The 27,811-nt window shown below is 43.0% G+C and overlaps 1 protein-coding gene across 3 annotated transcripts in view; it reads right to left on the reverse strand.

The window, feature by feature from the left end:
- Nucleotides 1-7,168: 7,168 nt before the first annotated feature.
- FASN (fatty acid synthase) overlaps nucleotides 7,169-27,811 on the reverse strand; it is a 77,575-nt gene continuing 56,932 nt past the window's right edge. For 2 of the 3 annotated variants that reach the window (XM_066587710.1, XM_066587709.1), the window contains exons 32-44: nucleotides 27,334-27,557; nucleotides 25,337-25,532; nucleotides 25,092-25,243; nucleotides 24,901-25,011; nucleotides 22,238-22,329; nucleotides 21,940-22,091; nucleotides 20,381-20,626; nucleotides 19,635-19,823; nucleotides 17,346-17,570; nucleotides 15,047-15,267; nucleotides 13,780-13,878; nucleotides 13,443-13,694; nucleotides 7,169-8,580 (exon numbers count right to left, since the gene is read on the reverse strand). In XM_066587710.1, coding sequence (XP_066443807.1) covers nucleotides 8,443-8,580; nucleotides 13,443-13,694; nucleotides 13,780-13,878; nucleotides 15,047-15,267; nucleotides 17,346-17,570; nucleotides 19,635-19,823; nucleotides 20,381-20,626; nucleotides 21,940-22,091; nucleotides 22,238-22,329; nucleotides 24,901-25,011; nucleotides 25,092-25,243; nucleotides 25,337-25,532; nucleotides 27,334-27,557 — 2,297 coding nt within the window. In that variant the 3' untranslated portion in view covers nucleotides 7,169-8,442. The remainder of the gene's footprint in view (nucleotides 8,581-13,442; nucleotides 13,695-13,779; nucleotides 13,879-15,046; nucleotides 15,268-17,345; nucleotides 17,571-19,634; nucleotides 19,824-20,380; nucleotides 20,627-21,939; nucleotides 22,092-22,237; nucleotides 22,330-24,900; nucleotides 25,012-25,091; nucleotides 25,244-25,336; nucleotides 25,533-27,333; nucleotides 27,558-27,811) is intronic. The other variant, XM_066587711.1, reaches the window with a different exon arrangement.

The following is a 27,811-nucleotide window of genomic DNA, read 5'->3' on the forward strand; positions in this document are numbered from 1 at the left end:
CTTCATTACTGGGTCAGCTGGCTGGGAATGCACATCATTACCTGGGCACTGGCAGACCTAAGAGCTGCCTCTTCCCACTAGCATTTGTGAAATATTTTGGAACCCCACATGGAAGAGCTTACACTGACAAACGACCTTTCATAAGTTATATTATATCCTGATGATCGGATTGCTACTAAACATGACCTGGGTAGTCAGGCACCAATTAATATGCTGCAGGTATAGCGAAAACTCTTCGGTGCTTGTACTTGTTTGAAGGCTTGAGACGTGCGCACGGAGGTTCTGGTGATTATACTGCGAAAGATCTGAAAATAACCATTAAAACATATTTCAACACAAAACAAATCCCACAGCTATACTCACATATTCGCAGCAACATGATGTCTCCAAGGTATAGGACCATTTGCATTGCCTAGACGTACATAATTACCACAGCAAAAGGAGATTCGGAGGGGTCGGAGAGGCATTTGCATTGCATGCGGTCAGAAGTTAATTGTAGTAAAGACGAGAGGTCTTTTACATGGGAGGACAGCCATCCCAACGCTTATCGCTCCGGTGCTTTCACACAGAAGCATTAGTGGTTCGATGAATGGAGGTGGAGCACGCCAGAGATCTCTTCCAGCTGCCCGGCTGCCTTCATTCAAAGTAAAGAGCCAGTTTTTAATAAATAAACGCTCGTCTGTTGCCAATTTACACAGACTGACAGTTGCTTGGTTTTTAGATGAGCTAAAAACCAAGTAACTCTAACAAGTGAGCGATTTTCTCCCACATGTCCTATTGGGTCCCGTGTTAATATGAGATGACAATCATCCATATTGCTTGCTTCAGTGCAAAAATATCATGAGTTTGGGAGACATTTGAAGACCGACTGAGACTCTGGCAAACAGATGATTAGTGCAGTTCCAACACCTATCCTGAAAGTAGATAATCAATAATATACTTCTGGAATACCCCTTTAACCGCTTAAATCGCAGGTTTTTATTACCATGTCGTGCCTCAGAGGGCAGGTTTTTTAAAATCCAATTTAAGTATTTATTAACCCCTTGAGTGGCATGCTGGGAAAATCTCCGGGGCTTGCTGCACTGACCATGCAGTTAACCCCTTCCCTGTGATTAGCCCAGCCAATCACAGGCAGCCCTCGGTCCATTCATAGAATTCAATGAACGGACCGAGGTCTGCCTGTGATTGGCTGAGCGCTCAGCCAATCAGATGCAGCCCTTTCAGCAGGCAGGGATTTTAAATCCCCACCTGCTGAAAGAACATAATTACAGTGCAGGGACCCTAGTGGCTAGACGCGCCTGAACCCACGGCAGCGGCGGAGAGGTAAGTATGTATTTTTTTTAACACCAGAAAGAAATGATTTTCACGGAAGGGCTTATATTTCAAGTCCTTCCCCGAAAATCACTGGGGAGGGGGGGGGGGGGGGGTTCCAGCATCCTAATGCCCTCAGTGGGTTCGCCGGTAGCAGCAGCTCCATTGAAATCAATAAGAGGGCTTCGCGGTCCTCTCCCATAGCTGTCACCGCTGTGACAGCTGTGGGAGGTTATTCTTTACTCCCCGCAGGGAGTCCCCTTTACTCCTATTGCAGTTAAAACCGCTCTGCACATTTCAGCACTACAGCTGTCCACAGAAACCTTCCGGGGATTAACTGCATGGTCAGTGCAGCAAACCCCGGAGATTTTCTGGGCGTGCCACTCAAGGGGTTAATCTGCTTGTATAGACTCCAATGTACAGTCCACCATAAAAGAAGACAGCCTGAAGTGCCGCTTGTTCATTAATCCACAGTCTAATCATGTCACAATTTTCCTGTTCACATCAGAAACTTTAGTTTCCCTTTCCGCATTTCCTTAATTGAGTGACTTGTTAAAGAATATTGTATTCTGGATTTTATATAAAGTTAAACTTTAAAGGGGTTTTCCCAAAATTACACTATTGATGATCTGTCTTCAGGATAGGTCATCAATAGTTGATTGACGGGGGTCCAACGATTAGTTGACTGACGTGATAGATACCAGACAAAGCATCATATATTGTATAGCGACTGGCACTGCAGCTCAGTCCCATTCACTTGGCCAAGTGACTGATGAATGTGATGTTACAGAGAGAAGAGGCTGCAGCCACTGGCATAACAATAGGGGATGTGGTTGCACCCGGGCCCAGGAGCCTTAGGGGGCCCATAATGCCTCTCTTCTCCATATAGGGAGCCCAGTACTATGAATAAATCATTATACTTGGGGGCCCTGTTACAGGTTTTGCATTAGGGCCCAGGAGCTTCAAGTTATACCTCTGGCTGTAACATTTACCTGAGTGCCTCATCCTCTTCAATCAACTGAACCCTGCCGATCATATATCGAGGACCTGTCCTGAAGACAGGTCATCAATAACTGAGTCCCGGAATACCCCTTTAATAAGAAATCAAAGTAGAAAAAAATATCTTATTCAGGACATTATACATGAATTAAACATTTCTGCCTCAGTTGAAAATACAGAAACGCCCACTTGTCTTCCCTGAGTTTTACTTAAAAATTATTCTTTAGGTTATATTCCCTGAACTGAATTAATCTGTTCTCTTTCAATCAGCTGCTGCCTGTAGAGTTAAAGGCTTTGAACACCTTTGCACTCCTGTTTTTTCTTTAGGCCGCCTGCAGACGGCCGGGTCGGATCCGGCTGGGAGAATTATCGCAGCGGGACCCGACCCGAGCGTCCGCAGAGAGCAGTGCGGGCACTCACCTCTCCTGCGGCCCCTGCTCTTTTATGCGCTGGCTGCCCGGCAGCCGGCGCATGCGCAGATCGGAGCCGGCGGCCGGTGAGTGAGCCCCACACAGAAATAGAGCATGCCGCGATTTGTTTGCTGCGCGGGATTTTGCGTGGCCAAATCGCAGCCGTCTGCATAGGATTGCGTTTGTTGGCACACTCCTATGGCAGCTTCCAGCGGCGGAAATCCCGCCGCTGAATTTCCGTCCGTCTGCAGGCAGCCAAAATCAATGTTTCTTGGGAAATAAAGTTTTTTTTGTAATTGGTTTTCATTAAAAATTCCTAATTGTTTGGTTCCTATGCTTGTATTGTTTTCCAGGGCACTGCAGATTGGAGGACTGACATATTAGCAAAATCCATCAGTGACAGTAAACTTATGCTACTCCTTAGCCCCTTCACTAGCCTGCTCTTCTAAACCAGGCGGCACATTACACAGTAAGGGATTTATGAGACACGACCACTCAGGGGCTTTCTGCAGTGACATTTGTCATTTGTAAGTTCATGAGAGTCTTCCACACAGGGAAGTTCAGTCTATGGAAGGCTTATATGTCATTGTTTATTACACTCCAAGTTATATGTAGTATAAAAGGGAAAAAAAACTGTGATAAGTCTAGAGGAAGATAGCTTAATACAGAAGATTGTATAACAGTGCTGGGAGATACTGATCATCTTATCAGCCCCTCTGCATTAGCATACTGCACCTTCTAGTACAACTGATTTCTTATACTCTGCTCTCCATCCAGATCATCTGCCTCCCACCTGCCTACAGTACAATTAGTTTCAGTTTTTAGTGGAGCTCACCTTCTATCACCTTGATCTGTGTTGTAATCAACTCTACCATGCTTATCTGTTCCACCACCACCAATCTATCCCCCCAATAGTAAATGGAGAGATAGCATTGTGTAGTACCAAGTGGGTATGGTTACACAGTCTCTGACAGAGAAGAAGGGAGGGGGAGCTGAGTTTATGCTGATCACTGCTAGGAATGCTGTGCCCAGATCCAACCCTCAGTAGAGGACTTGAGGCAAAGCAAGTATGAGGCTTTCTATATGCATTAGAATGAAAACTCAAAGCAAAAAAACAAATAATTATATAATTTATTTCTGCCGGGACTTAGTAAGATATGTGTGTATTGATTTTTTATGCACAAAGGCTTCCATATGCTTTAAGGTCCTTTTAAATTGGCTGATTAATTATTGGGCCGAAACATTTTTTTTACCCGACAAATGGGCCATGCTAAGGGACTAATAAACCAACGAATGACTGAGCACTGGTTCATCAAGTGAGGGTTCAGTTCCAGCCAGCATAAAAATGCTCACTTATTTGCGTATCAATATACAGCTGGCCTACAGGGATGAACAATCATACTAGGGATTATTTATCCCCATAAGCAGATTCTTGGCCTGTGTAATAGAAAATGAAACAAGAACTGAATGACATGCATTGGCTCAAAAACTTGGCTTGTCTAAAAGGTCACTTAGATATAAACATTTTTTGGAGCTTTAAATGGAACCTGTCAATATTATAAGCACCATACACTAAATCAGAGGCGTAACTTGAAGCTTCTGGGCCCCGGTGCAAAATCTGTAACAGGGCCCCCAACTATAATGCTTTTTTCATAGTACTGGGCTCCCAATATGGAGAAGAGAGGCCTTATGGGCCCCCTAAGGCTCCTGGGCCCGGGTGCAACCACATCCCCTGCACCCCCTATAGTTACACCCCTGCACTAAATTATGATGCTTCGAAGTTTAGCTGAATTAGTTCAGGGAACTGAATGTCATACTCACTCGGTTCTCCATTCCTGTAGTGTCCACCGGCAAAGACATCACGCGCAGCAGCTTGAGTATTTCTACATGCACACCTCCCATAAAGATGAATATGTGTATATCAGAACACATATCGGAAGGTGAAACTGAGATATTTTGCAATTTCATTTAAAAAAAATTAACTAATTTAAAAATTGATGGCAGCAACACATCTCAAAAAATTAGGACAGAATAACAGAAAGCTACTAATGAAAAACAGCTAAAGCATCAATTATCTACTAAGTCACATGACTGTGTATAAAAAGAGCATGTTAGAGAGACTCTGAGAAGCAAAGATGGTCAGAGGTTCACCAATCCATGAAACACTGTGGAACAATTTCAGAAAATTGTTATGGCATGCAAAGAAGAAGCCATATATCAACATAAGCCAGAAACGGCAGCATCTTTTCTGGGCCAAAGCTCATTTAAAATGGACTAAGACAAAATGGAAAACTGTTCTGTGGCCAGATGAATCAAAATGTGAAATTCTTTATGAAAACCACGGACGTCGTGTCCTGCAGACTCAAGAGGTAAGGGACCATCCAGCTTGTTATCAGCGCACAGTACAAGAGGCTGCATCTCTAATGGTACGGGGTTGGGTTGCATTAGAGCCTATGGTATAGGCAGCTTACACATCATGAAAGACACCACCAATGCTGAGCAGTATATAGAGGTTGTAGAACAACATCTGCTCCAGTCCAGACAACGTCTCTTTCAGCGAAGACCTGGCATATTTCAGTACGACAATGGTAAACCACATACTGCATCCATCACAGAAGAGTCCGGGTGCTGAACTAACCTGCCTGCAGTTCAGACCTTTCACCAGAAGGAAACATTTGGTGCATTATGAAATGAAATGTTAATTTGCCTGATCACTGGCCTGTCTGAATATGCGAATGCTCATTTACTGACTGATTGGATCTTCTATGCTGGAATTAAAATGCTCATTGGTCAGCAGCACATCCCTATGTATAAACAGGGGAATGTGCTGCAGATGAATGCTATCTGGATGGAGACAAAGAATCGTATTAACTATTGTTTCACCCCATACAACTGATAATCTGATGCATGTGAACAGCATTAACGAGTACCGATCAACATACTACTTTTCGGTTGACACTTGTTATTATGTACAGAAAATTGGTCTGTGTAAAAGGGCGATTATACAGCTGTCATAGAGTGCTGTATACTAGCTGTTAGAAACTGTATGTAAGGGGTAATTCACATAAATGGTTAAAAAGACATCAGCGGTGCGTCTGCAAAAATCTACATTTTTTCATCCATGACGTTTGTATGCAGTCTGTTTTTAACTTTCATATTTAGTTCATTTTGCATAAAAAAAACTGAAGCAGGTCTTAATTCCTTTTTAGTCTCTTAGCAACAGACATGTGAAATCCAAAGGACACAAGGATGGTGTCTATGTGCTGTCCTATTATTTTCGCATCTCCATTGACTTGAATGGGCAAGTCTTGTTCGCAAATCCGACTAGAAGGGGCCTGTTACATGGGATGGAATTACGCTGCCGTACGGATGCAGCCAAATCCACAGCTGCGGCATTCCACATCAAAATCCACAGGTTTAGCTGCGGGTTTTAATGAGAAATTGCAGGCAGTTGTGAAGCCATTTTTCCATTTTGAATTTACCGCGGCTTTTGGTACGGCCTATTCCATCCCATGTGAAATGTTATGAATAGTGCATGCTGAAGTCTTTTTCACATGGGCCATACGACTGTGTGAAAAAAACTGATGTGTGAAGTAGCACAACTGGTACTATGGGTCAGTTTGCAGTCAAAGTCTAGTCCCTTGTAGGCTCGAACAACAGATGGATAACAAAATACACCTTGTATGGTGCAGAATGTTAAGGCAGCAGTATATAGTCCTAAGCTCTCGCTCATGACCAGAAGGTTGTGGGTTCAGTCCCTGTGTGGTTCAGGTAGCCAGCTCCAGAGTGACTCAGCCTTCCATCCTTGGTAAAATGAGTACCCAGCTTGGTGGGGAGTAATAAAAAATTACCTATTGAAATGCTGCGGCTTTGAATTCTGCATGGCATGTCAATTTCAGTGCAGCTTGGACTGTCTACAGTGTGTGGATGAGATTTTTGCAAATCTTGTCCACTTTGCTGCTTAGTCTCAGGTGTGGGCTGCATTCCCACGAACGTATATCGGCTCGGTTTTCACGCCGAGCCAATATACGTCGTCCTCATCTGCAGAGGGGGGAGGATGGAAGAGCCAGGAGCAGGAACTGAGCTCCCGCCCCCTCTCTGCCTCCTCTCCGCCCCTCTGCACTATTTGCAATGAGGAGGGGTGGGACGGGGGTGGGGCTAATTCGTGTGACTTAGCCCCGCCCCCGCCCCTTTTCATTGCAAATAGTGCAGAGGGGCAGAGAGGAGGCAGAGAGGGGGCAGGAGCTCAGTTCCTGCTCCTGGCTCTTCCATCCTCCCCCCCTGCAGATGAGGAGGATGTATATCGGCTCGGCGTGAAAACCGAGCTGATATACGTTTGTGGGAATGTAGCCTTAAGATTGCCGGCAGAATTTCCGTGTGGAAAGTAATTCTGCAGCAACTCCGCCCCGTGTAAACCCTAATAAGGACAAAAACACCACAAGTATCAACGATTTCCTTCTTTATTAATAATATGAGAGTGCAACATACACAAGACTATCGTAAAGCAGCAATATTTACCAGGAGAGAGAAAAATAATGTATGAAAAACAAACCATCACAATTATTTCTTGTTATTAAAATATAGTCCTACATAAAAGTTGTTCTGTTGTGGTCAACAGAGGGAGGATCTCAACAGGCATCTAAAGTCCCAGCATGTCTGCAAGGAATCAATCCTTAATGCAACTTTAGGTCCTAAGCCTTCATCTGAGAGAACATGAAGCCCGTATTCACCTCTCAACTGTGTCATATGTGCAACAGAATGTCTCATTTCCTTCAAGGAAAACACACCCACTAGAAGATGCTCAAACCCCATGCCTAATATTGTGGACCATTGCATGCATGTTTGCAACCTCTCATTGCAGAGAGTTGCAATTTATCCAAGCATTACATATTGTATTAGCCCCTATAAAAGGGTTAAACCACCCACAAATAATATAGATGTGAAGTAAGTGCCATCACGTACATCACACTCAAGTCTTCTAGACACTAATGTGTGGTGCTAATACATTTACTAGGTGTCAGTAGGCAACCATTGGGCACAACTGCCTTTTGCTGGATAGCATTTTATGCCTAAGGGTTGTAATACAAATAGGTTTCCTCAGACTTGAAGAGTTGTACAAGTGTAGATCAACAATTAGACTTCACAAATCATTTGCAGATGGAGTTGACTGCATCTCCAATGAGTGAGTGACCCCAAGAACAATAAATTACATAACATTAAAATAAAAAAATTACAAAAATACGCAACCACCAAAACATTAAGGTTGACAGGGACTCCACCGTACGAAGACCTATGTCATTATAAGACTTGTCAGTCTCTTCACAGGCATGGGGATGCCTCAGAGGACGAGAACTAGCCATTCAAAAGTGGTGTGCAAGGTTTTCTAAGTGCTAAAGTCTTGCCTTTGGAATACTGATAAGAACAACATGCTACAAAATGAACTCTACTCCTACTCTATGCAAAAGGCATGGGATCTTGTGTGTGGTACACATAGATCAGGAAAAGTGGTAATGGACATGAAAGCTGAGTCTTCCAGGGTTATTGGCCACTGGAGATACCATTATGGCACTGGGCAATGTGGGTGAAGTCATGAGCATGCTCAAAAGGACTGTATGCCCAGTCCAGTGTGTTAAACGAAACCATTTTCTCCTTCATGTTAGCAGAACTTCTATAAACCTGGCAAGGAGATGACAGATTCAATGCAACGCATTGGTGTTTTTGCTTAACCCTCACGGACACTTGTGCGAGGTTCAGCTAGCGAACTGTGGATGATGCTGATGATAGAGTCAACACCGGTTCCTTCCAGAAATGTGCGGTGATCTCCTTCTATGACATGAATGGACACCTTCCCGTCACACACCTGATAGAGAAGAAGGAAAAAAGAACTTATATCAAATGATTGTACATGAAGCTGCATTACTAAATATTTCTAAAGCTCAGATCCAAGAAGACCTGCTAAAAGAATGAGCTGCAGGAAGCTCCATGCGGCTGGAGATTGGGACTTCTGTTCTTGAGCTATGTATTAAATAGCTGAATGTGTAGAATAATACCGCCATATGCACACAATATGTTAGGGGTGTGGGAACCATTCAGAAATAGTGAGGTGCATGGATTTTCTGCTTATATTCTTTATTATGGTGGGATACCATTTTAGGTTGAATTAACCTCTTGAAGACCAGACATTTTTCATTTTTGTTTTTTTCATTCCTGCCTTTCAAGATCCATAACATTTTATTTTCCCATCAACATAGCCATATGAGGGCTTGTTTTTTATGGGACAAGTTGTATTTTTTTGGGGTACCGTTTAATTGTGCCATAACATCTACTGTTCTAACTTTTACAAACTTTTAAGTAAACTGAAATGGAAAAAAGCGCAATAGCACTATTGTATTTTGGGTTTGCTCTTTACGGCATGCACGATGCAGTAAAAAGGACACATTCAGTTTATTTTGCGGGTCAGTACGATTGCAGCAATACCAATTTTATATAAAATTTTTAATGTTTTGCTACTTCTCTGAAATACAAAAAAAAACTTTGTTTAAAAAAAATAGCTTTTTGTCACTATATTCTGAGATCTGCAATTTTTTTATGTTTCTGTGGACGGCGTCTGGAGGAGTGCTTTGTTCCAGAGCAAGCTGTAGTTTATTGGTCCATACAACTTTTTGAGCACTTGTTATTCACTTTTGACAGTGGAATGCTCAAAAAATGCAATTATGCATATTCTGGGAAAAGATTTTTAGGTGTAATATTTTTATTTTTTAATTGTTAAAAAAAGTAAAAATACCTTTTTGATAAAACTTTTTTAAGCCCCTATAGGAGATTTGAACTTGTGATCATCTCATCACTTCTACTATATACTGTAATACTGCTCTTACTAGCAGCCTATTGCAGCAACTCTCTGTTTTCATGACAAAATTCTCTCCTGAAAATAAAGCAGGAGAGGGGTACATTACCTGCAGTTAAACTTTTCTGCTTTTCCATGCCCACGAGCGGAAATCAACTCTGATTTTCCGGCTCGCTGGGAAAAAAAAGATTGCAGTGTGTCCTATTATAGTGCGGGCCTCGAACAGACGGCTTCCATTGCAGTCAATGGAAGACGTGGATTCACCGTGGATCTGCGTCATCGCCGGCACGTCATTCTTTGCACTACGCATGTGCAGCGGCGCCCCAGCCAGCACATCCACAGCACAGAGAAGAAGACATTGAACAGGTACACAAGCGTCACCGCCGGGGCACCGCGTCGGATTCCGGTACGAGATCTCGCAACCGGAATTCGAACCGGTCGTGAGCATTCAGCTTTACACAGATTGGCCAGTACTGATTACATGAACAGCTCTGGCCAATCAGGGAGCAGGTATAGTGCATTCATAGTCTAACACTACTAATGTGCTGTGTATATTAGGTAGGCTGAAGATTGCACCGCTATCTTGGACAGATGAAAATGGGACCTGGAACCAGCAAAGCAGAGAACTGGCAGAGAAGAACAAATGTAGGTAATATATCCCCCCTTCTGGTCCCGGGACAGAATTTTGACCTGCAACTGAAGGGTCGCTTTAAGCCCTGACACAGGCAGGGCTTACTAGGCTGAAATACATGGCAACCATGGAAGCCTATGCAAGGTTCCACACTGCCACGTGATTCCACTGGCACATTATAATCGCATAACTGGGGTACTGATGGGATACTGGAGAGGGCCCCCTCTCAACCAGCTGCTTAGATTCTGTGGACAACATTGGCAACGGCATCTAAGGAGTTATTAATTGAAGCTACCTCTGATTGCGGCCATTCAGCCAGCTATGAGTTGTCGGAAACGGCTGACAGCTATTGGTCATAAAGTGGACTCAACTCCTGCGCCCTCGCAAACCCTCTCCATGTGACCTACGACGTACAATTACGTCATAGGTCATCAAGGTGGTAAAAGCCACAGTTACAAATAAAGAAAACAGACCAGATTTATTAAAGGGGTTTACCCACAAATTACATTTATTCTCTATCCACAAGATAGCGGATCATCATGGGGGGTCTGACTGTTAGGACTCCAGCGATCCTAACTCTTATGGGATGGAGGAAGATTAGTGAGTGCAGTGATCTCTGGTTACTCTTGAAAATTGAATGGAACGATGATCATGCATGCACACCACCGCTCCATTCACAAGAGGGGATTTGGTGTTTAGAGATGTTGGGGGTCGCTGGGGGTCCAAAAGGTCAGATGACGAGCAATCAGACATTTATTTCCTCTCCTGTGGAATAGTGGGAAAACCCCTTTAGGGTGTGTTCACACATTGCTAATTTGTCGCACACTTTGTTATGGATCTTGGTGCAGCAGATGTCAGTAATACTACTGAATTCAAATTGGGGGGTGAAATCTATGGGCTGGTGGCGCCCATAGACTCCTATGGGAGCTGCCGAAAAAGGCAGGGGAAGGAAGTTTAGCAGTGGACAACACTGTGAAAACATGACAGCTTCCTCTATTTAGGCATTAGAAGTAATTCCGAAGATTAATGCCGACTGAAGGAATTATGTATGGCCTGCGGCGTATATTCTCCGCATCTAGCCATGTGAATGGGCAAGAAAACACTAATTTTAGCCGTGTCTGGATCGTGCCTTTTTTCCGTTCATGCGTTTTCTGCCTGCGATGCGGCCAGCGTAGAATCACATCACCTGTCTGAATGAGGCCTTATACTGACATTTCATACTCCAGTCTTTATATGAAGCCCTTTGGAGTAAAATGCTCCTAATTTATTAAGACATTTGGTGTATTTCATCCCTGTCTGTGCAACAGAAAAGCAAATCTACGCCAGCTATGAGTTGACATAGATTTGCGCTTTGATTTACGCTTGTTTCTGCCATCTGCACCAAATCTGTTGGGTTGCAGGAGACAACACTCCTCATGGTAATCCCCACTCACTTTTTGGGAAAGTGCCAAATGCAGCGTAGAAAGGAAAAAAGTCACACATTCGTGCACAAAAAAGGCATGCGCCAAACTTTGACACTTTCTCATGCCTTGATGAATTCCCTTCTCTTTTCACCTATAAATACCATGTTGTCCACATAAAACGCTAAGTAATCTTTACAGAATTTCAGTTCTACTGTTTGCTATTTAAAGCAGTCAACAAGCCTGTAGTAGGCTCACCGCTAATAGCTGAACTCCTCTAAGGGACCTGTCACACAGGACAGACTATTCCGCGACAGTGTTGTTCTGCACCACAATCCACATTTTAATGCAGAATTGCTGACAGAATTCTGCCATTTTCAATTCCACGTGGATTTTGGTGCTGAATATTCTGCAGGAGGGCATATTACGTCCTGTGTGATTGGTTCCTATTAGAGATGAGCGAGCAAGCTCATTTAAGGATCTCTCTCACTCCCCCTCCCACCGCCCCCCCGGATGGTGCTTAGTCGAGTAATCAGTTACTTGACAAGACCGATGCTCGATTGAGTATCAGCCTTAAACCAACGTGCTCACTCATCACTAGTCCCTATGGGACTTTTCATATGTGCGGAATATTTCTGCAACATGCACTCACAGATGCAGAGAATTCTGAACCAAAATCCTCCGGTATACATGTGGATTATGCAGCAGAAATCCACGACAGCAGATTAAGCTTTCGGTGCGTATTACAGAAATATTCCGCACTTGTGAAAGGTTCCCAAAGGACTACATCTCCTTTTTGCATCATATTGCTGTACAGTGTCTGGTGCAAATTCTACACTTCTATAAATTACTAGAACGGGATTTATGCAGCCACTGAGCCAGGAAGAAATACTGAGAGAATTCAGCTGTGAAGCCGGTGGGATTGTGAATGCGGCTCATGAGTATAATACAGTCAGCAACTCAGGATAAAGTTACAGAACTTTTTATGCATATTAATTCTACTATAATTGTATTAAAATAAGGACACATATTATACATTTCTACAGTCTCTCTGTTCTGTCTGGCTTATATCTATCTTCCTTAAAGGAGTTTTCCAGGGAGAATACTACTGATGACCTATCCTCAGGACCCTGACCGATCAGCTGAGCGGGCACATGCTGTCAGTGCCGCAAATACACGGAGTTGAAGCAGCGGAAGTCTCCACGCCGACCTCTGTGTAGTGGTTGGTGCTTGTAACTGCAGGCATGGCTCTCATTGATTTCAATTAGACTTCCGCTGCTTCCGTTCTGACCTCTGTGTATTTGCGGCATGCGAGCAATGGACCCCAGCCAATCATTTATTGATTACCTATCCTAAGGATAGGTTATCAGTAGAATTCTCCCTGGAAAACCCCTTTAACTTCTTGGCCCTAGGTCATTTACGCTATCCTGTCTACCAAATAGACTGCTTTCTAAATATATATTTTGCTTTGACCAGAAATCTATCTACTGATGGAAATGTCCATCGAGCACCAACCTGTTGTGTAGTACATAGACCTCTCTGAACTTTGGGTAGCACAATGATTGGAATCATTACGTATCAAAGTCACTCCGCTCATAGCAAATACACAACCAACCGAGCTGTAACACGCATTGGGGTAGTTTATTAAAAGTGGTGCAAAAGAAATGTAGAATAGTTGTCCATAACCACCAATTAGGATAGCTCTTTCACTAAATTAAAACCAGAATTGCTACGGGCAACTACTTCATTTTTCCTCTTCACCGATTTTAAGAAATCCCTCCTTTTGGGCCTTAGCTATAAAAAGTAGTGCAGACATAAAGAGAATGATTCCTGCAATCTCCACTTACCTCGGACAATTTATAGTCTGCACCCAGCCCCTCTCCGTACTCATTCCTGGTCTTTGCTCTCAGTAGGGTTATGTTTCCATGATACTTATAGACTGGGACATACTGGTCGGCAGCCTTGAGCTTGTAGTAGAATGAAGAAGCTGCAAAGTGGAGGGCGTCGTGGTCAATGGACTTGTGACTTTGTCTTATCAGATCTACTGCAGCACGGACTCTGGCTTCTAAGTCCTTCTGGGGCAGGAGAGTTTCCAGGATCTGTTGAAAGAGTGGGTAAGATATTAAACCAATGTACTTCTGGATATGCAGGCAGCCTGCTAGGTCATATTGATGTCCTATTTACCTTATTATATTCTGTACCAGTGAATTGCTGGATGAACGCACACAGAGCCTCCGTTTCAGCCTCCGCTTCACTGCCTGGAGTTAATTTAGCGCGATAGCTCTACAAAACACAGAAGGGTATTCCATTATTCAAGATAAAGTGGTTGGGGGGCATAAATTACCGTTGGCTGTCTTGACTATATATGGATGGCTCCTGTAGCTGACAGCAGGGACGGTTAATAGCATTGTGACAGCAAACAAGGATATTGAGTTGTTCGGTTCTCTGTACACTTCTGCATGTTGACGGTCCTTCGTCTATAGTGATGTATGTTATGTGACCTTACTGTAGTGTCATCACTATGGAGAATGCATCATACAAGACTGTATGCAAAGAGCAGAGCAGGTTGGCGGCATGGAAACCAGGGAAAATCACTACTGTAAGGCCGCTTTCACACGGGTGAGAAAATTGAACTTTGCGATGCGGGAAGAAAACCTCGGTAAATCCTAACTATGGGTGTTACCTTGGTTACATTGGGAAAAACTTGCAAGCCACACCAGAGGACTGCTATTTTCCTGAAGTGATGCGAGGTGTTTTTGCCTCGCATCCGCGGGGAAATCACACATTTCCGAGCGCGATATATATCGGGCCGAGTTTCACATGTGAAATTAGCCTAAGAATCATGAATTTTTTTTAGCATTTTAAGCCTATATAAATCTTATTGCAAGTTCTGAAAACTTGTTTTAATGGCGGATTCTAATGGACTGGCTCTGGGAACAAATACTCCTTGAGTTTTTTCCCTTAGATTGTCCATTGTCATTAGTCAAAAAGTACAAGGAAACCACTTGTATTCACTATGCCTTCCCGCTCTGTATTTAAAGGCTTTCAGTCGTAAATGATTCATGGCCTATTCTTAGGTCAGCCATCAATAGTAGCTCACCAGGGGTCTGCCGCCTGGAGTCCCAAACTGATCAGCTGTTCACTGAGCTGATGTGCTTGTGCACTAAGCCGATTTGTGCAGTAAACTAACAGCTCCATTCCCACTGCAGTTTCCCAACCTGGCCTGCAATACAAAGCCTGACCACTGTAGTGGGAACGGAGCTGTCTGCAGAAATCAGCTCAAGTATATCGGCTCGGCGAACAGCTGATCAGCGAGGTCCCTGGTGACAAACCCCCGCCGATCTACTATTGATGGCCTATCCTGCTGATAAGTCATTAATACTTTACAAATGGACAACCCTTTTAATTAACTACACCTCCTCTACTCATGGAAAAAAATAAATGCGCTTACCTGAGTATATGCAGCAACGTATGAATGTGACCCATCGAACAGGAACAAGCTGTCTGGGGCGTGTGTGCCGTCCCGCTGAGCCTGCAGCTGGGAGCACATCTCAAAGGCCACACAAGCTCCGAATGAGTAACCACCTATCCAGTAGGGCCCCTCTGGCTGCACCTGCTTTATGCACTGAATGTAGTAAGCTGACAGATTCTGAATGCTGTCCAAAGGAGCGGCTAAAACACAAAATATCAAGTGGAGTTCACGCTGGTTGCTTATGAATAAAAAATACAATATTTGCACAAACATAATCAAAATATCACTGAGAAAATAGTGTAAAATGGCGCACTATATTAAAGTTGGTGGCAGGATCCAAAATGTGTTAGTTACAATATTGCTGGACACCATGTTTATGGCATATAGACTAGAAATGTCAGAACATTTGTGAATCCCATTTAATACACACTAGATCCTCGGTCCATGCGGCAGCATTGCGTGAAAAGGACGCTGCAGCGGCAGTCTGGCTTAAACAACTAAATAGAGCCAGCTGTCTTCTTCAACGAGCTCAGTAGCAGGTAAACTCCCTCACTCTACCTATGGGAGCTCTCATCAACTTTCGTCAAAGGATAGGTCATGGCCTATCTTTTGACGCTGCAAGGAAAAATTGTGGCTGAAAAATCGCCTCGTGATTTAGCGATTTTTCAGTAGCGATTTTTTTTCTCGCGGCTAAAAATTGCAAATGTAAATGAATGCAATGGAATCCAATGCTTAACACGGGCGCGATTGTCTGGTGATGTTTTCTAGTGGTTAATGGAGAAAACACTCGTGTGAATAGGGACTTAGAAGAATAGTAAACCTAATAAATGTGCCCATTTGGTTCATGTGTAGAGATGAGCGAGTATACTCGCTAAGGCACATTGCTCGAGCTAGTAGTGCCTTAGCCGAGTATCTCCCCGCTCGTCTCTAAAGATTCGGGGGGCGGTGGGGGGCAGGGAGCGGCGGGGGAGAGTGGGGAGGAACGGAGGGGAGATCTCTCTCTCCCTCTCTCCCCCCCGCTCCCCGCTGCAACTCACCTGTCACCCGCGCCGGCCCCCGAATCTTTAGAGACGAGCGGGGAGATACTCGGCTAAGGCACTACTCGCTCGAGTAATGTGCCTTAGCGAGTATACTCACTCATCTCTATTCATGTGTGTTTTATTCTGTAATGCTGCTGCGATTCAGAAAAAAACATACTTAGAAGTTTAACTTTGAGCTCAGTTCTCGGAGCTCTCGAGTCAAAGAGGCGGCCACCAGCATCATGCAGACGGACAGCTCCTCTACTTCCACATAGGAAGGGAGAGAGCTGTCACTTTGGATGCTGGTGATAGTCTGGCACAGCTCGCCTCTTGGACTTGGGAGTCAAACTTTTAAGAATGTTTTTTCTGAAACGAAGCATTTCAGAATTAGAACATATATGGGCTGAAGGGGTATGTCTGTCCGGGGTTCATACTACCTGCGTTTCAAGTGGCATGAACCTGGTGACTGATTACCTTTAACAACCAACAATAAAACTATTATGAGTGTCACCGAATGTCATCGCACTGTGTCCTCGAATGTCCCCCTTGCTCATCACACAGTATCATTGCAGCCTCACAGAGTCCTCTCATGTTCCTCCATCACACAGTATCCTCTTATGTCCCCCCTACTCCAAAGTCCTCTCATGTTGTCCCCCCAACTCATCATGAAGTGTCACAGTATCAGCTTATCTCCACAGATATGTGGAGGAGCATTGTTTCCTTTGCTTCCTCTTTATGCCACAAAAACCCTACCAAGGTGGAAGATGAAGAAAAGGGATTGAATAAATAGATAAAAACTTCCTGTTAGCAGGTGCCACAGCCACCCCCCAAAACCAGCTGCCCTAGGCACAGGCCTGCTCTCAGCCGAGCCAATATGTGTTTTGGAGGGAGCTAGGGGAGATATGTGTCCATGATTTATAGCATAATGTTTGGTGCAGCAGTGAATCAGCCTACTAAAAGAGTTGTCAGATCCTCTTGGTCTCCAGCTTGGGTCGATGTAAAACTGCAATGCGAATCCTCACTGTCTTTGCATATTCCCATGAGGCAGAGAGCATGCTGTGTGATGTTTTGCAAAGATTGTTAGTGGGATCAGGAGGATCTGAGGGTTCTGGATAGATCTGGATTTAGTGGTATAAGCCAGATCAGTCTAGTTGTAATATGAGAAATGACATAGCATCCCTTTACCATATAGTGTATCTAGGATAGTATGAATGATGTGGTAAAAACAACCTCAATGTTCTATCAACCACCTTATTTACCTTTTGTACATTGAAGTCCATAGCAGGAAATGTTGAGTTTTGAAGCCATATTTTGGAATGCTGAAATAGATCCTTCGATGGGGTGCACCAGGAAGAGATGATGCTCGTTACTGTGTACATCGTTCAGCTTAGTGATAGTGGAAGCATCAGGATTCACCAGGAGATTATTAAGGTCCAGGAAGCTGAGATCTGGTTGCGCGGAGGTTTTCTGAGAGGGTTTGGATTCTGAAAAGTTAACACTAGCCAATTATATCTTACATAAAACAAACAGCTGTATTTACATAACTGGCGCTAAATACTTTTTTCATTCTGCTTTTATTTTTCATTGTTTTATCTAAAGTTCAGAATTTTCATTAACCACAGATACACAAATAATTCGACTTTTTGCACTGGTTATAACTTAATGGACTTACTGCAGTTAAATGATGGTTTGCAATTGCTTAAATTACTCCACTGTATTTCAAATAAAGCAATGTTGCGTAGTCTTCATTGAAAGTATCCTACCCACTGGCGTAACCAGGGGCGTAACTAAAGGCTCAGGGGCCCTGATGCAAAATGTGAGCTGGGGCCCCCCCCTCTATCTGTACCCGTACCCATACCTAAACCATGCTGCACACAGACATAACTTGAAGGTTCTGGGCCCCAATGCAAAACCTGTAACAGGGCCCCCAACTATAATGCTTTATTCATAGTACTGGGCTCCCTATATGGAGAAGAGAGGCCTTATGGGCCCCCTAAGGCTCGGGTGCAACCGCATCGCCTGCACCCTCTATAGTTACGCCCCTTGGTGTAACTATAGAGTATGCAGGGGATGCAGTTGCACCCGGGCCCAGCAGCCTTGAGGGGCCCACAAGGCCCGTCTTCCCCATATAGGGAGCACAGTACTATGAATAAAGCATTGTATTTGGGGGCCCCATTACAGATTTTGCATGGGGGACCAGAAGCTTTAAGTTACGCCTCTGATCCTACCATTTGTGTATACAGCTTCTATGCAGATCTAAGGGTCTCCATGGATATAGACTACACAAACACTCTTTCCTATAAGAAGAGGCCCATACTATATACGATGCATGACTGTTGGGGGGTCTTTTAAATACATTTTGTATTAGGGTCCAGGAGCTTCAAATTAGCCTTCTGCAAGTGACAAAGTATCCGAGCACCCAAAAGTCTAAATTCCTATATAAACATTTTAGTTGGGAAGTGATGAGTTTTACTGCTTATAACCTACAACCATGTTCTTGATTATACTATGAAGAGGTGCAATAATTTAATTAGGGATGAGAGCCTGAAGAAATGTCACTCTTATTAAGCCTTAATGTAATGAAACCTCAGGCCACTGCTTGAATATTTTCTTTCCAAGGATATTTAAAGAGGTTATGTGGGGACGAAGAAGAAGTCATACTCACCTCATTTGATCTCCCAGCGCTCTGGTTCCACTGATGTCTGGTCTCTCGTCGGCTTACACTTCGAGATGTAGCAGCGATAACGTCCCAACAAGGGGATATATGTTCATGGCAACTAATCACTGGCCAAAGTGAGTCAGTGCTTGCCTGCAGCATTCAGACGTCCCTGGTGGCGATGATGTCACTGCTAGCCCACTGTAGCCAGAAATCACTAGCGTAACTATAGGGGATGCAGGAGATGCGGTTGCACCCGGGGCCCAGGACTCTTAGGGGGCCCATAAGGCCTCTCCTCCATATAGGGAGCCCAGTACTATAAATAAAGCATTATAGTTGGGGGCCCTGTTATAGGTTTTGCATTGGGGCCCAGCAGCTTAAAGTTATGCCTCTGCCGGAAATTAAGAATAGCAGGGGACGGGCATCGACGAAAAGGGATCGGGGAAGGTAAACATCTCTTCTTTTTTTTACAAGAGGCTGAGCATTTTGGAAATTTTTCAATGTTATTTTCTACTATTTTTGTTATTTTTTACTAAATGGCTTGTCTTAGTGATAATTGATCATCCTGAGTCTGTCTTCTACAATCCCTGGTGATCATTTATCAGAACGAGTGACCAGGCTGAGTATATCAAAGCTAAAGCCCTTCTCAGGCAACGTTGCGGTAATCGCGGTACAGGCCTCCCATTGATCTTAATGGGGCCTCGCAGACATGCACTCAATTTTTTTGAGTGCTGTCTGATCTATTTTGCTGCAATTAATGCAGCTCATCACCCATCAGAATAATTCTTCAACAAAGCGGCATATTGGTTTAGAAAATAAAAGTTGGCGCTTTTGGATAGTTAGGAAATACTAGGAAATGTTCTAATATGCCACGTATCAGTTGTCATCCTACCTTCATTATGTCCAGGCTTGGAGGAGAGCTCTCGTAATTTGTTAATTGTTAGTTGTCTAACTTCCCTCATTGCCATGACAATATCATAATCCCGTTCCAGTGTCTGTCGCACCTCTACCCCCATAAGAGAATCCAGGCCTAAGTCAGCCAATGTGGTGTCGGGATTTAAACTGGTCATATCTCGGACACCTAGAGAAATCAGAACACAATTATGAAGGTCAAGTGTCCTAACCAAAAAAATCCCTTAATTCCTTCATTTGAGGTAGAACTTAAAGTGGCAAAAGTAAACTGACATGTCATACAAATATATCAGAAGGTCACACTGATAAGAGTCAGAGAGCTCAGACACCAAATTTCCAAAACTATAGTATAGAGGACTCCAAGTACTTTGGAAGGCTTCCATAGCATGAACTGTTTTAATCAATGATGGCAACATAGGATTCTCCAAATATTTCAAATAACTGAAATCACTGACCAATGACAAAGGCATTGGGAAGCTCCATAGAGCCAAGCAGCTCATTCTGGAAATCAGGGATAATAGACTCCACCAATGTGATCTTGGAGTTAGCTCGATTTCCAGCAAAGATCTAAGGGTCAACTAGTGTTGCCCACTATATTACGAAAAATAAACCCATATATATATACATTACATTAAGAGTAAAATTTCCAATGTGAATGATGACTCCTTGTACATAGAAAGTCTTGGCCTTCGAAAATGGCAAAGAAATACAAAGTGTTGTTCTTACCTAAAATGTGAGCTACAGCTTCCACCAAATCTTGCTGTCCAGCTGCTTTGGTCTTCACAGAGATTGTCTTCTCGGCCAAGACAAAACTGGACATAACAGGATGAGGCTGGTTAAGGAATTGATCAAGAACCTCCAGACAGGAAATGATCCTCTGAGGTAATGTGCCGCCTATCACAGTGTCATTACTTCCCATAGTCTCCAGCACGACACCCACATCACCAATAGCTCCCCACTGAACAGCCAAGCCTGAGGAGACAAGTATGTAAGGTGTTTGTTAACAAAGTGTTGTTAGTCATCTTTAATTGCAAATGTTTTTGTTAATTTCAGGTGATCAGAAAACAGAAAAGTCTGATTATTTTCCAAATTTTGTCCTTTATATAGTTTGTTCTATACTACTTTTAAAAAGTAAAATGACTTTGAAAAAAAAATGTTTTTTGCCGCCATCTTTGCCAGCCATAATTTTCTTTGTTTTTCCGTCTGCTGTGTGGGGGCTGATTTCTTTGTGGGAACTCCTGTAGTTTCTATTGATTTTGGAGTGTATATAACTTTTTATTGACTTTTTATTACATTTTTTATAGGAGACAGATTGACCAAAAATCACAATTCCAGCACTGTGTATTTTTTTTCGATAATGTTGACTTGCAGGTTAAATAATGTGTTACTTTGATACATTGGACTTTAACAGAAGCGGTTATATCAAATATTTGGTTTTTATTGTTATAATTTTTTAAAATTATAAATACAGGAAAAAGTTTTTTTTAACTTTTAATATCCTTTATTTTTTACAATAGTACTTTTTTTTTCAGTTATTCTTTTTTTTTTTTAGTCCCTTTAGGGAACTTGAACTTCCCAGCATTTGACAGCTTATACCATGTACTTTAATACTTCAGTATTGCAGTATATGATATTTTGGCCAGCATTATGCATAGGTAGAAAATACATGGCAGCTCTGGTAAGCTCCTGGTTGCCGTGACAACCTAACTGCACCTTGTGAGCTTAAAAATGAAAGCGGCATTTAAAGAGTTAACAAGCGTAAATGTGTCACCTTACATCATCGGTATATGGAGCGGGATAAGCTCACGATCCTAGTCCAATGAAACCTCAATATTTATAGATATGTTTTGCAGTAGCTTTGTGAGCCATGGACACAATGGTCAGGCATGGCGTCATTGAATTCTATGGTCACGTTTTGTAGGAACACTCTGTGACATGTGTAGAGGTCATTATGCAGGGGGGAGTAGATAAGCTGTGATCATTACCTATTGTGAATGGTGGGTCTAGTTTTATTTGTTTATAGGTGTTAATATTAATTGTAATCCTGTCTGTAATAATGAGATGAGTACCAAATTTTTTTTATGTTTCATGACATCAAAAATTTTTCTAAATCACCAAAAATTCTTTTAAAAAAGTTTAATAAAAAACTTTTCTGATAACACATTCCTTTTAAAGCATGATACGTATTACACCTGCCTTTACACTCCCTTGACTGCACCACCTATATTCCAAGATATCATAAGCCCTCTAGGGGCAAAATGTGTATATTTGTGTCAGTATTATACCTGGCAGATGGTCCTGACGTCGCTTTTCACAAATACGCTCCATTGTTGAGTTGGCAAATCCATAGTTACTTTGGCCGGCATTGCCCCTCCCGCAACTCACTGATGAAAATGCCACAAAGTGATCCAGCTCAGGACACTTCTGTCTGCTCACCCTGGGAAGTGACAATCAGGACTTCATATCAGTCTGTGGATTGTGTAACTCCATAGAGGTATATGTGACTATTATCAGAATGATGTAAAAGGAGAGGGACCCAGAGAGGTACAATCAGAATGTACATTTGTATCTGTGGACACTTACCTGTCCAGATTAAGAGTGCTATCATACTTTGGTTTGTTCACATCTTGAAACAGTTTTGTGGAGAGGTTTTCAATCATGGCATCTTTAAGAACCTTTAAAAAGTGAAAAGAATACAAATTCATCATATCTTTGTGTGTCAGTTTCTAGTACCTGCTGTAGGTAGTGTGGACTCAAAGTGCTCAATAACAGAACAGTACAATTACTTGTGTGTTAATATGTTAGTTAGATTGTGTTTGTCTATAATTGGGATTAAAATAAAGGTCAGCCCATATTGTATCAACTTCCAGTACCCTTACCTTACTTCAGTCATAGCAGCGGTCCCAAGGGACTTAGAGAGACGTAGAAAGCTAATTTCTCCTTCTCACCTGCTGCTCTTCAACTTTGCAATTGGGTTTTATTCACTATTTATTACTGAGGCCACAATACAAACATTGGAGTCCACATTCCGGGGGCCCACAGGGGTCCGTGCACCATACCATCAGGTAGTGATCCATGCCTTCCTATTCAAGTACACTACTGTTATTTCAATACAGGATACCAGTATTGAAATATAGCGCTGGATCGGTCTTTTTGACTATGCCCTGTACAGGTCTCAGTAGGCTGCAAAGACAAGATCTTGACTTTGTAGAGCGTCTACTATTGAGTGCTAAAATGTTTCAGCCTAAGGGTGGATTCAGGTGAGTGTGTTTATGGGCTTACAGTTGTGCGCACTAAAACACGCTCCTATTAGAAACATTGGTTCCCTATGGTGTGTTCACACGTCCGTGTTTTATAGGCGTGCAAAGACACGTACCTGCAAAACATAGGACATGCGTGCACTATAGGTCTGTGGTGCATGTCAATATTCCCCAGCGGGGAGTTCCCTTGTCACTGAACACTGTGACAGCACTGTCACATAGATCAGTACCAAGAGGACTCCCTGCAGGGAGTAAAGAATCCAATGCCACAGCTGTCACAGCTGATAGAATCCAATGAATGGCCAAGCACTGCCTGTGATTGGCTGAGTGCTTTGACCAATCACAGGCAGCACTCAGCTGTCATTCAATGAAACGCTGAGAGCTGCCTGTGATTGGCTGAGCGCTCAGCCAATCAGAAGCAGCCCTTTCAGCAGACGGGGATTTTAAACCCCCACCTGCTGAAAGAGCTTCAGAGCAGTGCAGGGAGAAGACAGGCTAGACGCGCCTGAGCTCCGGCAGCTGAGGAGAGGTAAGTATAATTTTTTTTTATTTTTAACACATTCTAGGGATGATTTTCAAGGAAGGGCTTGTATTTAGAAACCTTTTCCGAAAATCCCTTCCAGGTCTTTCCAGCAGCCCATTGCTTTCAATGGGACTGCAGAAGTGCCGGTCCCATTGAAAGCAGTGGGACAACATCGCAATCCTCTGTTACAGCTGTCACAGCTATGACAGGGGATTCTTTACTCCCCACAGGGATGAAGAAATCCTCTGCCACAGCTGTGAAGAGGGATTCTTTACTCCCCACAGGGATGAAGAAATCCTCTGCCACAGCTGTGACGAGGGATTCTTTACTCCTCACAGAGATGAAGAAATCCTCTGCCACAGCTGTGACAGCTGTGGCAGGGGATTCTTTACTCCCCACGGGGAGTCCTCTTGGTACTGATCACTGTGACAGTGCTGTCACAGTGTTCAGTGACAAGGGGACTGCCGTGGGGAATATTTACACGGCAGTGGCTGAGAGGTGAATATATATATATATATATATATATATATATATATATATATATATATTTAGTTTTTTTTTTTTTTTTTACACAAGCAGGAAGGGGTTATATTTAAAGCCTTTCCCCGAAAATCACTGCAAAAGTTGCTGGCAGCCCATTGCTTGCAATGGGGCCGTCGGCAGCAGCCACAAATGAATGGGTGCTATTTCCATCTGATTTTTGGGCTGCTTTTTCGGTCCAAAAATCATAAGGGATAAAAAGGCCGTGTGCATGGACCCTTAACAAGAACACCGCAAGTCCATTGCCTGAACTTGTTTTTGAGCGGATTGTCCCCCTTATGTTAGGGATAAAATATAAAATAAGTAATCACTAATTAGAACCAATGAATACATTTTCATCTACTCTGGTTAGTGTGAGAGCTGACCAATCGGTTGTGACTGCTGTGTACATTAGTCATGTTTTATAATATATGTATAATCATTCAGAACCAGGAAACTTAGTATGGTGGCTTAATGGTTAATACTGTTGCCTTGCAGCACTGGGAGTCCTAGGTTCAAATCTGACTATGGACAACATCAGCACGGAGTCTGTATTTCCACCCTGTGTTTGTGTGGGTTTCCTCCTATACTCCAAAAACATTCTAATCGGTGAATTGAAAAAAATTGTGAGCCCCAATGGAGACAGAACCAATAATATAAAGTGGTGTTGAATAAAGTGGTGTTGAATCTGTATGCGCCATATAAATAAAGGTGGTTATTAGTACTTTTTATTTCATAAGAATGTGGATCGAACTCGTTTTCACAAAGATATCATGCTTTTCCCCTACTTTTTCCCATTTGACCGAACAGCCTACAAGCAAAGCATCTGTAGATGTAACGTGTTTTTAGCAATTTTGCACTGAACTTGTTTTTAGACTGAAAGCTCTAATTTGGAGCAAGAATGTAGATTCTCAACATTTTACCATTTCCTAAAACCTTCTTACCTGAAAGCCATGAATGTCAGGATGATAAAAAGAATCGTGGGATTCCAAGACTAAGAAATATTTTGTGAGTTGGTGAAAATATTGAATGGGATGGGTTAGAGAAAATGGATGCTATTATAAAAGATGAAAGTTGTTAGGATGTTAGTATGTATTGTTTACCGTATTTGATCAATCATAAGTTTAGAACTAACCATGGCCAGGTTAAAAATTCCACCCACTGGTCCTAACTGTGATGCAGCATCTATTAATTGACGAGCTCCACCTATCGAAGCAGCATCTTTGGTTGAAACAACCACAGTGACTCCTTCTTTCTTCCAACTCTGGACCTTTTTGGCTTGATAACCTACAAGTACAAGTATATGATCAAAACCTTGCTGTAGGATCATTACTTTTCTCTAAACATCAATGTTTGGAAAATGTTGACAATGTATCTTACCATTCCTTATGCCAGATCGAGACGTTAAAATTAGGTTTCGGGCACCTCTCTCAACTAACCACTGAGCCAACTCCAAGCCAAATCCACCAAGTCCTCCAGTTATGATGTAGGATTTAGTTGGGGGGAAAAATGTTCGAGAGATAGCAGTAAGAAGAGTTTCAGACTCAAGAGTTGACCCCAGCTCCTCATCACGCACCTATACATGAAATAAAATAGTCTCAAAATTCTGCATAAAGATTTTTTTTTTTTTTTTGGGGGGGGGGGGGGGGTGATTGCTAAAAATATTTCTATTTGAAGCAGAAAATGTGAATAACTGAAGCAGATCTCCAGGATTGCTCCTTTTTGAAGTCTTATTTTTGATGTGTAGCAGTTGCAATTATCTCTTTTTTATTAGTAGTTTGTACTTATTCTGCTGACCAGTACATGTGACTGCTGCAGCCAATCACCACTGATTGGCTGCAGCAGTCATAAGTCCTGGTCAGCAGTAACCAGGAAGGACTGAGTGACTGTAACGCAATTTTAAGTAATGGGAAAACCACTTTAACCTTATTAGGCCTTAGTCACACGGGCGTTTTTTCACGCGATTTGCGGATCGCATGACGGATGCGCATCCGCAAATCGCGTGACCGGTGCGCGCAAGTCGCCCGCAAATCGCCCGAAAATCTGCTCCTAGCCGCGTTTCATTAAAAACGGGCCGGAGCTGTCCAGCGCATTGCATTCAATGGAGACGGCAATAGAGCCGGCTCCATTTAAAGCAATGCGCTGCGGGCCAGCCCGGGATGAATTGTCGGGAAGGGCTTAAATATATAAGCCCTTACCTGCAATTCATCCTAAAATGTGTAAAAATAAAAAATATACATATACTCACCTTCTCCCGGCAGCCGGAGCTCCGCGCGGCCGTCCTGCAGTGGGTGTGAAGGGGGTGTGAGTCAGACCTGCCCCCTGATTGGCTCAGCGCTGAGCCAATCAGAGGCATGTCTCACTCACACCCATTCATGAATTCATGAATGGGTGTGTGAGTGAAACCTGCCTCTGATTGGTCAGGGCTGTGAACAATCAGAGGCAGATCATTCAGCAGGCGGGGATTTTAAAGCCCCGCCGGCTGAATAGTGCCGAGAAGCAGTTCAGGAGAACTGACAGCGGCCGCGGCTGGACTCCGGCTGCAGCGGAAAGGTGAGTATACAATTTTTTTTTATTTTAACACATTTTAGGATGAATTGCAGGGAAGGGCTTATATATTTAAGCCCTTCCCGACAATTCACCCCGCGCACGCCGGCAGCCCATTGCTTTCAATGGAGCGGCTGTATTGCCGACTCCATTGAATTCAATGGGCAAACATCGTTCTTCTCTGTCACAGCTGTTACAGCTGTGGCAGAGAAGAATGATTTGTCTTCTATATGTTCTCAATGGGGTCGGCGCTGCTGCCACCGGCCCCATTGAGCGCATATAGAGAAGAGAACAGGAATCGCAGATTGCAGATAGGTGCGATCTGCGATTTCTGTTCTATAATTTATCGGACGAGCGCATAAAAAGCGCTCATGTGTCCGATACCATTGCAAAGCAATGGTTTTATAAAATCGCCGGACGCATGCGCATGCGCAAATCGCGGCTAAAAACGCCCATCTGACTAAGGCCTTATAAAGTAAATTGCCAAAATCATTGTCCATCGGTGTGTTTTGCCTCTTACCACTAAGCAGTAGAGGGAGGAATAAGCTCAGAATCAAAGTTTTCCAAGGGTCTATATGACAAAAATCTTATATTTCTATCTATCAGATATAATAGTATTTAATTCTTTCTAATAATAAAGCCTTCTGTGAAATTGGAAATAATCATTAAATATTGGATTGCCAATACTGGCTGACCAAATTTTTGGGACAACTCTCATGTAGGGACTGTACACCTTCTCCCCTCATCCCCCTTCCTCCTCCAAAATTCAGCGAACTAATCAAACTTTTGAAAAGTTCATTCATCAATATTTTACAGTCAATTAATCTGACCTTTATCAGGACTTTGCCTATGTGCTTTCCTTGACCCATGAACCTGAAGGCTGGCTCCACCTCATCACGAGTGAAGATAGTGCATTTTAGTGGCTTCACGACTCCATCTCTAATTCCAGACTGCAGAAGATCATAAACTTCCTCCCATTCTTTGTTTCCTTCTTCAAAAAGGCCATCAAGCAGAATTCCATGGAATGCCACACTCTTCAGGAAAATAGCCATTCCTACATGATGACACCATGAAGAAGAGAGTCATGGACAATTATAAACTGTTTTGACAGAAAAAGTTCCTAGATTTCTATTTGTATCTCCCCTGAACCACCACACCTAATACTGACCCTCTTAAGCAAACATGTATACCAGAGCTCGAACCAGCTCATAAAATGGTGACTTCACCAAATACTCAATGTATGTATTATATTCTCCTTATGCGACCATAACTAGACTGTTTATAGAACAGTTCTCTGGCTGTTAGAGG

The sequence above is a fragment of the Eleutherodactylus coqui genome, chromosome 13 (assembly GCF_035609145.1).
Source record: "Eleutherodactylus coqui strain aEleCoq1 chromosome 13, aEleCoq1.hap1, whole genome shotgun sequence".
Classification (NCBI taxonomy): Eukaryota; Metazoa; Chordata; class Amphibia; order Anura; family Eleutherodactylidae; genus Eleutherodactylus; species Eleutherodactylus coqui.